The 17,341-nt window shown below is 47.1% G+C and overlaps 1 protein-coding gene across 1 annotated transcript in view; it reads right to left on the bottom strand.

Moving 5' to 3' along the window:
* CACNA2D2 (calcium voltage-gated channel auxiliary subunit alpha2delta 2) overlaps positions 1–17,341 on the bottom strand; it is a 203,283-nt gene that overhangs the window by 126,985 nt on the left and 58,957 nt on the right. The window contains exon 2 of the mRNA XM_054387545.1: positions 12,396–12,512. Within this exon, the coding sequence (XP_054243520.1) occupies positions 12,396–12,512 (117 nt within the window). The remainder of the gene's footprint in view (positions 1–12,395; positions 12,513–17,341) is intronic.

Raw genomic sequence — 17,341 nt, forward strand, 5'->3', positions numbered from 1 at the left:
TACAAACATCTGATTGTCCCTGATTAGATTAGACAATAAACCCCGGTCCTGGTGTGTGGGCATTGTTCAGCTCCCCTCTGCAATCTGTAAATTAGAATTCCAGACCTGGGAGATTGGATTCAAATTGGATTACTGGAGCGGGTCCAGCACAAGAACAATTGTGAGGCAGGAGAAGACACAAACACACACACACACACAAAAATGAATAAATAAATAAATAAATACATGGGGACAGTCAGCCAGGATTTGATTAGGAGTGAATTAAAAATAGAATTAAAAACAAAGCCACCAACCAGCAATTAGCAAAGAAGCAGGAAGAGGGACGGATTTGTCACTGTGAATTAACAAAGCACCTTTAAATGGTTTGTACTTCAGCATGCACAAGGTTGATGATGGTTGCGGCCCTCCCTCCATGAAAGTTCCTGCTCATGGCAACATGGCTGGAATGGGGGTAGGTGTGCATGGGCAGATGAAGCCCCACAGCCCACCAAAGCCACAGGCTGCATCTGAGCTCACCTGAGCTATCCCTCTTTCCTCCCCCATTCTGCTGCCTAGGTGAGACAGGTGACATGCTTCTTAGCTTGGATACTGGTCTAGAATCCAGCAGCTGGGGTGTAACCACTGGTGGTGTTCAGGCATGACCAGAAGTCCCACCCCAGGTAAAATCCAGGGCCATGTTGCAGTGCAGCAGGAAAAGCCACCAGGGCCACACGTGCAGCACCACATGCTGCAGCCACCCCAAGCCCCTGATGCACTGCTGCTCAGGAGAGTCCCTCTCCTGTTCTGGGACTTCTCCAGTTAAACAACACCAACAACTCGGCCAATGAACACCTGGAAGAGCGTGCTGTAAACAGCTCAGCATGGCAGCAAGATGGTGACAGGACCTCATGATGCCAGCTGTGGGGGAGAAAAACAGTACAACCCCAGGCTGCTCCTCTTGAACGCTGACCCCTTTGCTGCCTGCCCTAAAGACTGCAAGCCACCAAGGCCAGAGGACAGCAGCACCCTCAGCAGTGAAGGAGGGAATAGAGGGCACCGTGTCGGCACTGCCTGTTTTCTTCCAGCCCTTGCTGTGACAGAGGTCAGTGCCTCTGCTGCCAAGGGAGCAGGGAGATGCTCTGAACTGGGCTGAGAGATGCTTTGCTGCATGCCAATTTTTGCAGCTCTTTAGACAAGTGAAACCTTTTATTGTCCCTATCAGGGAGCAGAAGAGCTGATAAAGACTCCATTCACCACATACCTGCAAGGGAAATCTCAGGGCTATCAGAACTGTTAAAGGGATAAAACCGTCCAATTAAATCCCCTCTGCACTCTTGATATATGCTTGTGCCAGATGTAAAAGGAGCTTGGAACTAGTCCCAGCTGAGCAGTAATACACTGAGCATTCAACCAGGACTAACAGCACAACCGGCCTCAGCTCCAGCATCTCACCATGCCCCCGCTGACCAGCTCTCTCCCCTGAGAGAGCGCTGCTAATGCGCCCAACTCCCACCTCACCCTCCACCTGAGGATCCTAAAGCAAGCCAAAGTACTAACTGCACTGTCACATCAGAAGGAATACACAAGGAAAAAGAGGCAGTAAGTGGGAAAACCCAAAACCAAGGGTGGAAGGTGGAAAGCAGAGACAAAGAAGAGGCATTTCGATAAGGCAGTACAAAAACCTCAGGCCTCACTCATCTCCAGAACCACCATATTGACTGTGCACCAAATCTCAGTTCTTCCAGCCATATTCCCTTAAGATCTGAGGTAAAGGAAGATGGGAACTCCACAAACTCCTACAGCCATGTTCACCCAGGCTATGTAGCCACAGGAACCCCAGCCAGACATCCCTGCAGTGTGCCTTCAAAACAGAAAATTCCCAGAGTCTTGCCCTTTGTATTCATTTTTCTGCCAAAAGAAATTGTCCAATACCAAGTGTAGTTTTTCCTACTCTCATTACAGGAAAACCCAAAAGTCTTCAGTGAAATATAGTGGGAGCTCCTACACCTTAGCTGAAGGAACAGGAACCTCAAACACCCCTACCAAACCCCTCCTTTCTCCCAAACGCTCATTCCACAATGGAGCTAAATACACAGCAACACAAATATGGAGCTAAATTTCACAAGAACAGAGCAAACAAATGAAACAAACCTCACAGACTTTTCTCTTAACTACTGGTAAGTGCTGTTCTGTCATCCCCAGTCACACAAGGTACACCAAACCCACTACAAAGACATTCAGGTAGGCAAAATACAGACCAACACATAATACACACGGTAAATTCTCCAAGACATGAAATGCTACTTTGCTGCATTTCTGCTCAACACATATTTGACACAACACAGCTGAGGGCCACTGGAACTGTAACAAACTTCACCTTAAGTCAGAAGATTTTGCTGGTGATGTACCATGTGCAAAAGTAGAGCAGCTCTTTGGAAAAAACACCAGCCCATCCCTGTCACCTGCATCCCATGGGGACAACATCAGAGCCCCCAGACATCTGTACCATGTTTTATGGATCTGGGGGCTTCTTTTTAGAGATGGGGGAAGAACACCTGCACTGCCAGAAGTCTTCAGGATGGTTACAGTGCATGAATAGCTCACTTCAGGGCATAACCCACTCAGTAAACAGTGGGATGTGTCGTTCACAGGAGGCAAAGCAAATTGTCTGTGGTTAAATATGTGAGGGAGGAAGAAGTCAGAATCCAAAAGCAGCCCTTGTGAGAACTGCATAAAAAGTAGAAACAAGCCTAAAACATACCCTAGGATCCAAACATTTCCATTTCTCAGCCACCTCCTTAATGAAATCACAACTCCTTTCTCCCTCAGTCTGTGGAGCTTTGAGAAAGGGTAGATTCAGACGCACTGCTTATGCACTTCACCTAGTATTATAAAAGAATCAGATCTGGGCCATCTGAAGACCTGAAGGAGAAGGTGAAACAAGCTCCTAGATCCTGCACCACAAGCAGCAATGTCCTCACCACCTTTTCACTGTGGAGATGCTTTTGTGGTACTAGAAGAACTTCCTGAGATCAGGTTAGCACAGCAGAAATCCAGCACCCCCAAGCTGCTTGCATCAATGCTTTCCAGATCCTGTCATCACCTCAGCAGCACCCTCACCACCCTCTTGCTTTGATCAACAGAGTTTGGCATTGCCAGCACAGGAGAGAAAGTGAGGCTGGGCTGCTGAGGTCTTCCCAGTGGCCATGAGCAGCAGATAGAACTTGGGGCATCCAAAGATGTGGCATGGCAGGAAGGGGCAGCCCAGGTGTGCAGGCAGCACAGGAAGTGGGAATGGTAAACAGCGCAGGGAGGAGATGGCCTAACCTAAGAGATGGCCTGGACACATGGAGAAGCCAAGCAGCTGCTGGATTTGATGGCAAGGGAGGGTTGTTCCAGAAAGAGCTTTGCTGCATTCTTTCCTTTCTGTGGAGAAGTGGCTCATCTTCACCAACCTCACCAAACAGAGCCATTGAGGCTTTAGAGGCAGAGAATTCACTGCGAGTGAATTGGGGAATCCTGGAAAGGCTACACAGGGTGGGGAGAAGACTTGGGGGGAAAAGCAAGAGGAAGATTTTGAGGGCAGTGAAGCAATGAAATCATCATGGAGAAACAACACTGCAGAAAAGAGCAGTTAGTGCTGGTGCAAATCCATGTCAAGCAGAGGCCACTGTGTGGGACATGGAGTAAAAGTCCACCAGAAGCCAGCTGTAGATGCTCTTCTCTAGTGCCAGCTGGAATAGGTGGGGATGGTGAAAAGAACTTCCTAGGAATTTTCCTGTCCCACGATGAGACTGTCATCAGATATGATAAGTCTGGAACAAAAGGGGAGAGACAGAAACCAAATAAACAATCCCTTGTAGATGACTGTTATTTTAGGAAGCAATTACCCTCAGAGCCACACACCCCTGGCTTCAGCACTCCTCAGAAATGCACATGGGAAATCAAAGTGTCCTGCTAGTGCCAGACTGTGCCACAGCACAATGGCTGGCAGGACTGTGATGGTTTGAAACTGTCCTTTTAATTTTTCCTTGCAAAGTTCAGAACAGAGAAAGTGAAAGAATGTAAATAAGTCACTATTGGGTGTAAGAAAGCAAAATAACGATTGTTCTAAACACTTCCATTGGATAGATAGAAATGTTTAAGAACTATTACCCAAAACAAAGTAGGCACTCTGCACATTCTGCGTTCGGCAGTGGGGGCAGTTGCTGGGCTGTCTGGCTGCTGTTTCTTCTTCTCTTCTGGCTGAAGATAACACACTGACCTTGGCAGCTAAGTTAACAACTTTCTGATTAACTAACTCTGCTTCTCTGTCCAGGGGGATCTGGGGGGAAAGCTCCTGGGAGAGGGAGGTCCCTTTGGGAGGGTCCCCTTGCGGGGAAGCAAAGGGAGATCGGTTGTGCTTTTCTGTTGATTGTATATATTTGTGAATGTTGTGAATTTTGTATATTTGTACATATTCATTGCATTTCATTGTAGATTTTAGACTCTGCTTGTAAATACAGCTTTTCATTTGCTTCCAGACTGGGCTAGCCTGGTTATTGTCAGTGGGGGGGGGGGGGGGAAATTTCAGCTCACACCGACACACTTTTTATTTTGGCGCCCAACGTGGGGCTCGATTGCTTGTTTGATTTATTTCTGCTCAGATTAGGAAGCAAAATGAAGCTGTTTTGGATTCTGAGTCATTGTATTTCATCTATTATCAGTGTGATTGTTTACAGATGGGCCGTTTCTTGCATGATAGATAAGACTGTGAGATATGTGGCATATAAGTAATTTCTTTGGGTTAAGAATAAGTTACTGAATGTTGGTGAATTCTGTTGTGGTCTTATTGGGCTAAGAAGCTATGTTAACTCAACTATGGATGTGCTAGCAGACACATATGAGTTTGTTACTCCTCTTACAACTACAGAGGGTCTTTGGAACCAGTGGTACCCTAGATATCTTGTGCTAGCCTTAATCTTAATTTTGTTGCTTCTTGGAATAATCATATGGCTACTGATAGCACTGTGTCAAGAAAGACATAAGGCTACTTGCTCTTCCAACTCTGCTGTGAATGTGACAACCAATCCAGTAAATTTGGTGGCCACTGTAAGCAGAAAGCGTAAAGGAGCTGCAGGAGGAGATGCAGATGCTGCAGGAGATGGTGCAGATGGAGATGAGGGTCCTTCTACTCAGGTCCCTCTGTTAAGAAAGATCCTTCTGATGAGGAAGAGAGGGTTAGCCTTAAAACTCTGGTAGACCTCTTGAGACCCCACATGGATGATGGAGATGTAGGTCAGGATGTAGACCCTGGTAGATTAGCAACTGCTGGCAGTGCCTCTGAACTCAAGGAAATTCAACGGAGGATTACAACAGGATTATGGGGACAGCCACCTCAGGAGGAGGAGGATGATGATGATGATGATGAGGATGACATACAGTCAGCTAATGCACACAGACAGGAAATTAGACATGTGAGGAAGGATTACATCAGAGGAGACACTGAGCCAGTCCTGTCTTGGCTAGCCAGGTGTTTTGATATGGGAGCCCCAGCATTGGTGGTAGGCGACAAGTCGGCCTCTCAGTTGGGGATGCTCTCAAAGGATACAGGCATAGACAGGCACCTAGGCAAGTGCATTGGTAAAGTTTCTCTGTGGGCACGCCTCCTACTGGCAGTCTCGCTGAGGTACCCCAGCAGAGATGATTTACCATGGAACCCTAAGCCTTGGACCACAATAGCTGAGGGAATCAAGCGTCTGAGAGAGTTTGCTGTGAGAGAAGTAATGTATGGAGATCATAAGACTCTGAATCCTGATGAAATTCCTGTTGGAACAGGCCTTGCCAAAAAGCTCATTAAGCTTGCTCCTCCTAATTATGCTACTATTCTGGCAAGCAGGATTGTGGCAAGAAATTATGGTGGAGTGCCTCCTACTGTTGGCCATTTCACTGACCAAATGAGGCAATTGGAGGATAGTCTTGCACGTACTTCTTTGGTTTCAGCCATTGAAACTTTGTCTGGAAAGATGAGAATTGCATGAAAGAGCTGAAGGAGGAATTTAAAACCTCCATATCCAACTTGTGAAGGGGGATGATTCTGATTCCTCTTCCTCCAGATGGATACAAGTTTCAGCTGTTAGGAACAGACGTGCTCCAAGAAGGCCATTCCAGAATAGGTCAAACCAAAACAGACAGCAGAGGCAATCACGTGGCAGTATCTGGATAACTCTGCGTGATCAGTTTGGTGAGAACATGAACAGATGGGATGGTCAACCAACTTCTGATCTTTTCAAGAGGTTACGGGAGCTGCAGAGGGGCAGATCCCGAGGTAGCAATACCAGGAGGGTAGCTGTCACTTCCTCAGTTTCCCAGAACAACTCTGATAGCTCCAACAGTGATCCTAATTCTGGTGCTGGACGTTGTGCCAGCTGTACATGTGGAGGTAATCCCCACCATTAGGGGTGCCCTGCCTTCCGCCAGGGGGAGGTAAGGGATAATGGAGATAACAGAATCTATTGGGATGTGTACATCCAGTGGCCTGGCACTTCAAAATTTCAGAAGTACAGGGCCTTGGTTGACACAGGAGCTCAGTGCACCATAATACCATCAAATTATCAAGGGGGAGAATCTATAACTATTCAGGGAGTCACTGGTGGATCTCAAGAGTTGTTTAAGATAGAGGTTGATATAAGTTTAACTGGGAAGCAGTAGAAGAAACATACTATTGTAACAGGTCCTAATGCACCTTGTATTTTGGGAATTGATTTTCTGAGAGAAGGGCGTTTTAAAGACCCTAAGGGTTACAAATGGGCTTTTGGAATAGCAACTGTAGAAATTGATGGAGGAAAATTGAAGTTGTCCATTAGACCTGAGCTTTCAGATGAATCTGCAGTTGTGGGACAACATGAGATAGAGGATGTAAAGCTGCCGGTTGCTTCTCAAACTGTGCATCACAGACAATACAGAACCAACCGTGACTCTTTGGTGCCCATTCAAAACTTGATTCGTCAGTTGGAGAGTCAGAAGGTCATCAGCAAAACTCATTCACCTTTCAACAGTCCAATCTGGCCTGTGAGAAAGCAGAATGGAGAGTGGCGTCTGACAGTTGATTTCCGTGCCTTGAATGAAGTAACTCCACCCATGAGTGCAGCTGTACCAGACATGATGGAACTCCAATATGAGCTGGAATCCAAGCAGGCCAAATGGTATGCTACCATAGACATTGCTAATGCTTTCTTCTCTATTCCCATAGCAGAGGAATGCAGGCCTCAGTTTGCTTTCACCTGGAGAGGCATTCAGTACACATTCAATCGTTTGCCCCAGGGGTGGATTCACAGTTCAACCATCTGCCATGCAGTGATCCATGATGCTTTGGAGAAAGGTGGAGCTCCAGAACACATTCAGTTCATCGATGACATCATCGTCTGGGGTGAGACTGCTGAAGAAGTCTTCGAGAAAGGTAACAAAATCATTGACATTCTCTTGCAAGCTGGTTTCGCTATCAAGCGAGACAAGGTGAAAGGACCTGCCAGAGAAATCCAGTTTCTGGGAGTGCGGTGGCAAGATGGTCGCCGTCACATCCCAATGGATGTGATAAACAGAGTCTCCACCATGGCAAATCCCACCAACAAGAAAGAAACTCTGCGTTTCTTAGGCATAGTGGGATTTTGGAGACTGCACATTCCTGGATACAGTCAGATTGTGAAACCTCTCTATGATGTGACTCGAAAGAGAAACAGTTTCCAATGGGGTCCTGAGCAACAAGCAGCCTTTGACCAGATCAAGCGAGAGGTAGTCCAAGCCATGGGTCTGGGACCTGTCCGAACTGGTCCAGACATTAAGAACATTCTGTACACGGCCGCCAGTGACAATGGTCCAACCTGGTGCTTATGGCAAAGAGCTCCAGGGGAGACACGAGGACGTCCTCTTGGTTTCTGGGGTCGTGGCTACAGAGGCTCAGAGGCAAACTACACTCCAACAGAGAAAGAGATTTTAGCTGCTTATGAAGGAGTGAAAGCTGCTTCTGAAGTGATTGGAACTGAGTCACAACTTCTTCTAGCTCCTAGATTGCCAGTTCTGAATTGGATGTTCAAGGGCAAAGGTTCTTCACCACATCATGCAACAGATGCTACCTGGTCTAAGTGGATGGCTCTGATAACACAGAGAGCTCGAATGGGAAATCTCGAAAGGCCTGGTTTGGTGGAGGTGATCACAAACTGGCCAGAAGGCACAAGCTGTGCAAAACCTCCAGAGGAGAGAGTAGCTCGTGCTGAGGAAGCTCCTCCTTACAGTGATCTGTCTGATGATGAAAAGAGATATGCTTTGTTCACAGACGGTTCCTGTCGTCTGGTTGGGAACAAGCGGAGATGGAAATGTGCAGTGTGGAGTCCAACGTGCAGAGTTGCAGAAGCGAGAGATGGAGAAGGAGAATCCAGTCAATTTGCAGAGGTAAAAGCTGTCCAGCTAGCTCTTAACGTAGCTGAACGTGAGAGATGGCCAAAGCTTTATCTCTACACTGACTCGTGGATGGTAGCCAATGCCTTGTGGGGTTGGCTAAAAAACTGGAAAAAGAATGGCTGGCAGAGGAAAGGAAAGCCTATCTGGGTTGCAGATCTGTGGCAAGACATTGCTGCTCGCATTGAGAGAATCCCAGTGAAAGTGAGACACATCGATGCTCACATTCCTAAGAGCAAAGCTACTGACGGACCAACAACACAACCATCAGGCAGATCTAGCTGCAAGAGTTTCCCAAGTGGACACAAACTCTGATCCTGATCCTGATCTTGACTGGAAACACCGAGGTGAGCTATTCTTAGCTCGGTGGGCCCATGACTCGTCAGGACATCAAGGCAGAGATGCAACCTACCGATGGGCTCGTGACAGATCCATTGACATTTCCATGGATGCTATCACACAAGTCATCCATGACTGTGACATTTGTGCTGCTATTAAGCAGGCAAAGCGGATCAAGCCCTTGTGGTACGGTGACCGATGGTCCAAGTACAAGTATGGTGAAGCCTGGCAGATTGACTACATCACTCTACCTCGTTCTCGATCTGGTAAGCAGTATGTGCTGACTATGGTAGAGGCAAGCACTGGATGGCTGGAAACTTATCCAGTTCCTCATGCAACTGCACGTAACACCATTCTTGGTCTGGAAAGACAAATCCTGTGGAGACACGGAACTCCAGAGAGGATTGAGTCGGACAATGGAACTCATTTCAAGAACAATCTTGTAAAAAACTGGGCCAAAGAGCACGGCATCGAGTGGATATTCCACATTCCCTACCATGCCCCAGCTGCAGGGAAGATCGAACGCTACAACGGTTTGCTGAAAACCACTCTCAAAGCCATGGGGGGTGGATCTTTGAAAAACTGGGAGAAACATGTAGCACAAGCAACCTGGTTAGTGAATAGCAGAGGTTCAGTGAATCGAGCTGGACCTGCCCAATCAGATTTGTTGCAAAAGGAAGAAGGTGATAGAGTTCCTGTTATCAGAGAGAAGAATCTGTTAGGCAAAACTGTTTGGGTATTTTCTCCTTCAGGAGAGGCCAAACCTGTCTGAGGGGTGGTTTCTGCTGAAGGTCCTGGTCACACCTATTGGGTGATGCAAGAAAATGGTGAAATTCAGTGTATTCCACAAAGAAATCTAACTTTGGCTGAGAGAGGTTAAATTCAGAGTGTTGCGCAGGTACAGCATCGCGCCCAAGAGGAGAGTTCACGAGATCTACGGTGCACGAACCCTGAGAGCCCTGACTGACCACACAGCCCAGTTTGGTTTCTTTGTCCTTCATTTCTGCTTCTAGAAATGCAACACACAAGGTAAGGAACTATGTATTAGTGAAAAACACCCTGCACACAGTTTAACTTTACTAAGGACACATTAATATTTTCACTTGGAAACAGAGGGAAGCAGGCTCTTTGACGACTGGACTGAATCACCACCTGATCAGAATGGCACTCTTGAAGTGTGTGTCCATAGGCCAGCTACCACCTTCCTCCAAAGCCCCACCAAAGCACAGGCAATTTCCCTTCTCTCTCCTGCAGCAAAGGAGACAGTAGAGTGAACACACGAGTGACATGGCAATTCATACATTAAGGAGAGGCTCCTCACCTGCCCTCACTGAGACATGGAGTCCCACCTGACTCACATGTTGAAAAATGTATTTCAAGAAGTCATCATCACTCTAGTGAGTCATTAGAGAAGGGGAGGAAATTATTCCAGGAGAGATGATTCAGCTAAGAGGAGAGTGGAGACAGAATAAAACACAGGTTGGAGAGTGCAAGAAGCTGTGGGAGCCCCACTGCTTCAAAGAAGCTTAGTGCAATGTGGAAGAAATCGGGAAGATATGATTTCTCCCCCTCCCATCAACTTCCCCATTTCCAGATTTTGTTGTCAGAACCACCAACCCAAGACATCAAGGATTTCTGGGCAAGCTGGACATACGAGACTGCTCCACCTGGCAACTGCACTCTGAAAGAATCCTCTTGAAAGGACTAATTCACTCCAACAGATCATTGTTTCCACTGCAATAAACCAGCACCAAGTGCTCATCATCTAACCAGCACTGCCAGAATCACTCCTCTGTGTCAGATCCACCATCAGCTGAGTCCTTAAGAGTGCATTAACTACTCCTGCCCAAAAACTCAACAAAAAGGAAGTAAAATTGAAAGACAATAAAGGTTATTTGTACCTCAAGCACAGTCCTACCCTTGACTCAGGTTTGAAGATGTACAAACTCTCTAAGTCTGTGAGAGTCACAGCAAAGGATAAGAAAAAACACAGCAACCTATCAGCTGAACTTCAGATGGCAGAGTGGAAAGCAGTTGGCACCAGCTGGCTGTGTAACTCGGTCTTGTCACCCTGTGCAGCCACACCTGCCCACGTGTGTTTGTGGCTAACTTCTGACACTTGTGTCTTCCTCCAGTATTTGCAGGTGGTGCAGATCTTTGGGATGTTTAATAGATGATATGTGCTCAAGCATGCACAGAAACCTTACAAACACAGGGATGCCAGGTCACATTAAGAACAGAGTTGGTCTCCCTTCTCTTCACTTCCACAACCCCAAATGCAGTGCTGACAATGGCCACCTATTTAGTACCACTTCAGCTCCTTCCATTCATGCTAAACCACTTCATGTGAGTCCAAAGCAGGACTAATATTTACCTCCCAAGAATTGAATACAGTCGTCTTCACCCAAATCCCTATAGTCACCATCTTTGTCCATCACTGTGGAAAACTCCTTCCCATCCTGACACTCTTTGAGCACCCTTGACTCTGCTCCTATCAGGTCTTGAGACTCACCTGTCCTATGTGCATGTCTTGTGATTGCTTCTGCATACCTTCTCAGAGCTACTTCCTCTTCCCCAGAACATCGAGATAGGTCACTACCAAACTCTCACTGCCTTGGTTACACTTCAGTTATTGCAACACCCCTTCCCTTGCCACAGCACTTACTCCTGTGCTCCCATTCCTGCTTATTGAGTTGAAGGGTGACCAAGTCTTTTTGGCACAGCCCCTATGCAGACACAAGAGCTACTTGCTCCAAGCCTTCCCCTTGTCTGTCAGCCCATAGAAGCCCTTCCAGTCATCAGGTGCAAGCCATATCCAGTCAGCCATATTGCCAGATGTCCATTGCACAACCTCGTGCTACTCATTACAGTCAGGTATTTGAAAGGATGGTACAGCTCCTGGGAGCAAAGCTTTGACATAGCTCCCATACCCCTCTACAGTGGACAGGACACCTGCACCTCTCCAGGAAGGCAGTTACTCATCTCTTCTCTGGTAGCAGAGGACAGCCCCACAGCTGCCTTGTTACAGCCAGCACTGGGTTTTACCAAGCTGGCCTCATGAGCAGGTCACCTTGCTCCACTACAATAAATGAATTCATTTCCAAAGGAGCGTTGTGAAATGGGGCGATAGATTGGCACCGTCTGCAGGCACCCACGAGGGCAACTTGCATACTCCATCACAGGATTTGAGTACCAGGCACCAGCACAAACATTTCAGTGCATCCTCTCCTAAAGAGGGAAAATCCCATTTGTCTGAGACACTTCCATGAGCTATTACAGGGACATCACAGAGCCTCATTTCCCACTCACCACACCCCCAGTGAAATGACTGGGTCAAATTTGCTGCCAGGTTTTTGCTGTCACTTGTATTCTTAGGGCAGCACTTTCAAGTGTTCCCATGACAGTGGGAGGAGATAAAAAGCAAGAAGATACCTATAGTAGATCCTCAGGTGATATGTCCTTGCCTCACATCCCAGGCATGCTCCATATGACTTTGTGCAACTGCGAGATAGAGTTCCCAGAAAAGGCCACACAGCCACAGAAATTACTTTGAAACTGAGATCATAATGTTGAGCCAGCATCAACCCTCTTCTTTAAACTGAACATATCAGACAAAGGATCAGCAGACAGGCCCATCACCTTACCTTTAAAGCACGGACTTTCTTGGCTAAGAGGCTCTCAATGTCCCCTGCGACCTTCTCCACCAATTTCCTGGGCACGTTCTCCTTGACTTCAAACAGGTTTCTATTCTCATTGTAGATCTAAGAAGGAAAAGGAAAGCAAGACAGTCAATATTAGAGAGAAGCACAGCAGCCTTCCCACAGAAAAGCTGATCCTCTAACACAGAAGAATTCTACCAGCATGGATTAGGTAGCAATATCACCTTTAAAAATGAGGGGAACAAGGGGAAGAAAGGCTTTGCAACCAGAAAAAGCCAACTGCATTTGACCTGCTGCCCCCCCACACTGATTTTATAGCTTTGTGCTTGCAAGCTATGAGCGTCCTTCCTCTCAGTCAAAAGCTGAGCTGCCCACCACACTGCTTCTGTTGAGCCAAAACAGTAGCACAGGAAAAACCATCATGCATTCTCCTGTGCTCTCCCTTAGACAAATGCACCCCCAAACCTCACTGATCACTCAGTGTGTCCCCTCTCCAAGGCCACTTGCTGGGTTTTGCAAATGTAAACACAGCTGCCAGCCTGCCCTCAGCCCTGTGCACTGCCTGCAATGATTGTCCAGTGCAGAGTCTGGCAGCAGTGGGTACCAGGAACAAGAGCACATGAAGTGAGATAAAACCTTGTCTCTGAGCAAGCCGTAGTAATGTGGCACCCTCAGGAAATTAGAATTTCTACAGCCAGTCCAGAAACCAGCCAGGCTGTGCTGGGGAGAGGCACAGATCTGTACTGGGATTATCCTGAAGACCAGATGCAATGTCAAGATTTGACTGTTTGCACCCAAAGTGTGTAGCTGTGGCTCATGGGCCTGTCTTTCCAGGCCACCCATACAACTGCAGAGAATAATGCCAGAACCAAGGGGATGCTGGCATCAGCCCTGTCCCAGCAAGAAGTATTCAGTCCACCATAAGCCTTTGCAATCGTTGGTCCCTCAGTCACCTCCTCAGAGCATTTCATGACTTGTTAACTCAGTCTGCCTGCAAACTCAGGTGCAACCAAGACAAGATAAGAAAGATCTTTTCACAGTCATCTGGGATTTAAGTAAATAAACATCCACATGTCTTATCTTTTCTTAAGTAAGACACACAAAGAAACAGGACACACATAGCAACAGGACTGTGCTTCTCTCTGAATCCTCGAGCTACTTGCACATACCTGCAGCTCCAGACATGAAGACATCTGGCAGCAAAAAATCCATCCTCCAAGGAGAGCTGGACCTCCCCAAGGCAGTAGCTGACTCTCTGTTTAACTGTGATTTCCATGCTAAGCATGTCTGGCACTTACCCAAGCTTGCATGATCCTTGGGAACTGAATCATTGCTTCCCATGGGATAAACTCCCCCTCTTTGCTGGATCTTCATGAGAGGTAACTGCTGGCTTGTTGCAGACCTGAGCATTACCACAAAGGAAGAGACCACACGCTGCAGAAACCATTTCTCACAAAACATCTGCCTGCCTCTGCCCTGATCCACCCTGGGTCTCAGAGCAGCAGCCAAACACAAGTAGTAGACAGCCAGCTTCCACAAGGCAAATGTGTACCTCAGTAACCACCACACTAGCACCAAGGCAGGGCTAAGGAGAGGCTTGGCTAGAGATTCTCAGGAGGCTGATACCATCACAACTCTTTCTCTTGGTGAAGTCAGCAAAAATAAAGGTATGGGCAGGCAGGTGCCCAGGATCCAGGCACCGGCAGATCACTGCTCAAGAACAGGATGATACCCTCCCGATATGTTGGGAAACTACTCACTCCACCCTTCTTCTGTTCCAGATGTTAACGAGCTGGAGTAGGAAGCAACTCTACTTGCTGAAAGGCAGCAAGTGAAGAATTCAAGAGCCTGAGCAGAGACATCGCCACACCACAGCCTCCTCTTTCTTTTCATGGTTAAACAAAGCAGTTTCTGAGGTCGGAGCCACAGGAGTACACTCAGTCTAAGCAAAAGGCTGCTCTCCCCAGACCTACAAGGTTAATCTTCAGGCTTCAAGTTTGCTTTCTGCAGCTTTCCCTGGAGTCCCTGCTCTGCCGGAGCTCCTCCTTTTTTCCATTCTACTAGGAAATTCCCAACAGCTCTCCCCTCCTGGAGCCTTGTGTCCACATACACCATTACTCCATCTTAGCTCTACTTCATACAGCTGAGTTGTTTGCCCCACAAAAGCTCCAAGGGCTTCAGGCTGCCAAGATGGTAACGGGCCCCATCTCTCTCAGTAAAGTGGCACACAAAAAGCTCAGACCTGCTCATTTCTGAAGTTTGTGGAGAAAATGGCATTTTTGTGAATTTCCCTGGTTACTTCAAGGCCTATTTACCTGCAAGAGAAGAGCCAAGAGCAGAAACACAGCAAACCAAACACCTGCAATTTTCATCCAACTCCTCAGTCCCTAAGGAACACATAGAGCACGGCTCCAGTGCCCTCTCCAAAACTCTGCTCTTGCAGGCTCCATACCCAGTGTTCACAGAAGGGCAACTCCAAGCAGTAAGTTTCTAGCTCACCTGATTATAAGGGTTTCACTCAAATAATTTTAGTCCCCAGACCACACATATTTCAGATTGATTAGGCAACTTCTGTCTTATTATAGGTGATCGTTATGTGAGCATAGTGACTCTGAAGAGGATGCTTGACTCCAGCAGAAATGTTTTCCAGGTGTTCCTTACATCAGAGCTCCTTCAATCCCCAATCTTTAGACCAAAAAGGCATGTATTGTCAATAGCAAAACATCTCATGCTAGAGAAAAACACCCCACTTCAGCACAGAAAGGGGCAAAGCAAGGAGAGCTTGACACAAAGCAATATTCTCTCATACTCTTTTTTTTTCCCTTTGGTAAGGAAAGGCATAACAAAATGTGTCTGGAAGACTTGTGCTACCTCCAGCTGAGCAGCAGCAATTAGGAAAGCAAAGAGGAGCAAATTTCAAGGAGAAAGCTTCGGGTAAGGAGGGCATCCTGACATTAGTATATTCCTATTATGAAACAGAAAGTTGGCTCCTATTGGTTACGGGCAGAAACGGTGTCTGTCCACAAGGGAAGAGAACACAGAAAAAGAAACCAGGAGATGTTCCTCCAGCCCTCTCTGCAGCTGCAGAGCTCCGCAGTCTTCTTGGCTGAACAGTTCATCAGCGTTAATTAGAACAATCCAGCATGAATTAACAGTGACCATAGGAGCACAAGAACCTACCAGACAGGCAGGGGAATGAAGGATAGAACTCCAGGCAATTAAGATAGCTTTGAGCTCTCCATTGTAGCTTTTTGCTTCGGGTTGTTCAGAACTTGGCCAGGTTTTACTTATCTAAGGTGACATTTCCCAGATTGGGTTTTTCCTGGAGCTGAATCAAAGGGCAAATTTTCTGGCTAACCCCCCCAAAAAAAACCTTTAGTTTTGTCCCAATTAGAACCCCATTCTCATTGAAATTCTCCTGTGATCTGGTGGGTTTGAAGGCTGTAATACCAGTGACCTCAGAGTCAAGAGACTGCTACTTCTGATTCCACTTAGGTACACTCATCCCAGCAGCATCGCTACCCTCAGGGAGCAGGGAGGGTGCAGGTTGCAAGCTCTTGCTAGCCTGGGTTTTACTTTGCAATTCCTTTGTGAACACATGCCATCCCCTCCCAGGCTGCATGTAGCCCCTGACAGGCAGGGCAAGTGGGTGGCAATGCAGGAACACAAGAGGGAAGCCCAATCCTGCAACGCTCCAGCTACGCTGAAACAAGGAGTAAAACCCCTGCATCACCCCTGCTCAATGTGTCTGGTAAACCTGAAGTCACTGGAGAAGAGAGGGACTGCCCCTGAATTACCTACAGAGCTATGAGCCCTCATGCAGCACAAAGGAGGGAGCTGTTGTGTTCAGGGATTGGGGATCCACACTAACCCATAAACTGCAAATCTTTAAGTAGTTTGGGAAGGACTGATACAGAAGCCAGAAGATCCAGGCATGGGAAGAAGGGTCCAGGGTTCACTGTGGAAGAATGAACTGGTAAGTGGCAAGAGCAGGGAGAAGCATTAACACAGGAAAAATAACAGAAAGTATGGAGCTAATAATGCTGGCAGGTGGGGGACAGAAAATCAAATAGCTTGAGACAACCTGCAACATGAAGTATTTCATCCCAAATACTTCTAAGCATAGTGCAATTATGAACAGCCAAGAAGATGATCTGAACCAGCAGAGAAGTGCTAAGTGGCCTTACTGAAAAGCAGAGCTGGTAACACAACCAATTGCCAACACATGTTCACAGCAGCAACTGTATAACTGAAGAGGCAGATCTAATATTGCCTCAGAACATCCATTCTCTGAACTCACATTTGCCTTGCTTCTAAAGCACAACAGATGATGCTCATGCCTGTTATTAATTCCCTCTGTGCCCACGGAGCTGTCAGAGAAACCATTTGCCATTCTCCATGAGGACAGCCAGCACCATGAACCTGGGCACCCTGAGAAAGTACAGAAATGGTGCAGAAGTACTCCATAGACAAAGAACTGCCACAGGAGGACACAACACCTTCCTGTGAGTCAAGGTATCTGATGATAAAACATAAAGGAAAACAACAAACTCTGGGGGAGCTCCCTGCAGAGCTCCCTGTATATTCAGGTTGGATATTTGGAAAAACTTCTTCACAGAAAGGGTTGTCAGGCATTGGACAGGCTGCTCGAGGAAGTGGTGGAGTCACCATTCCTAGAGGTATTTAAAAGACACGTGGATGTGGCACTTAGGGACATGGTTTAGTGGTGGTGGCTTAGCAGTAGTGTTGGGATTGCAAGCTCAAGGTGAATGGTTGGACTTGATGATCTCAAAGGTCTCTTCCAAACTCAGCGGTTCTATGATAGCACCACTACCACATGTGACATTGGGCACAACTGGAGAGTAAAAGCTGTCTCATCAGCCCCAGCCTTGCTGTCTCCCATGAGCAGCAGCAGGGCCAGTCTCCAGCCT

This window comes from Indicator indicator, chromosome 15 (assembly GCF_027791375.1).
Source record: "Indicator indicator isolate 239-I01 chromosome 15, UM_Iind_1.1, whole genome shotgun sequence".
Lineage (NCBI taxonomy): Eukaryota > Metazoa > Chordata > Aves > Piciformes > Indicatoridae > Indicator > Indicator indicator.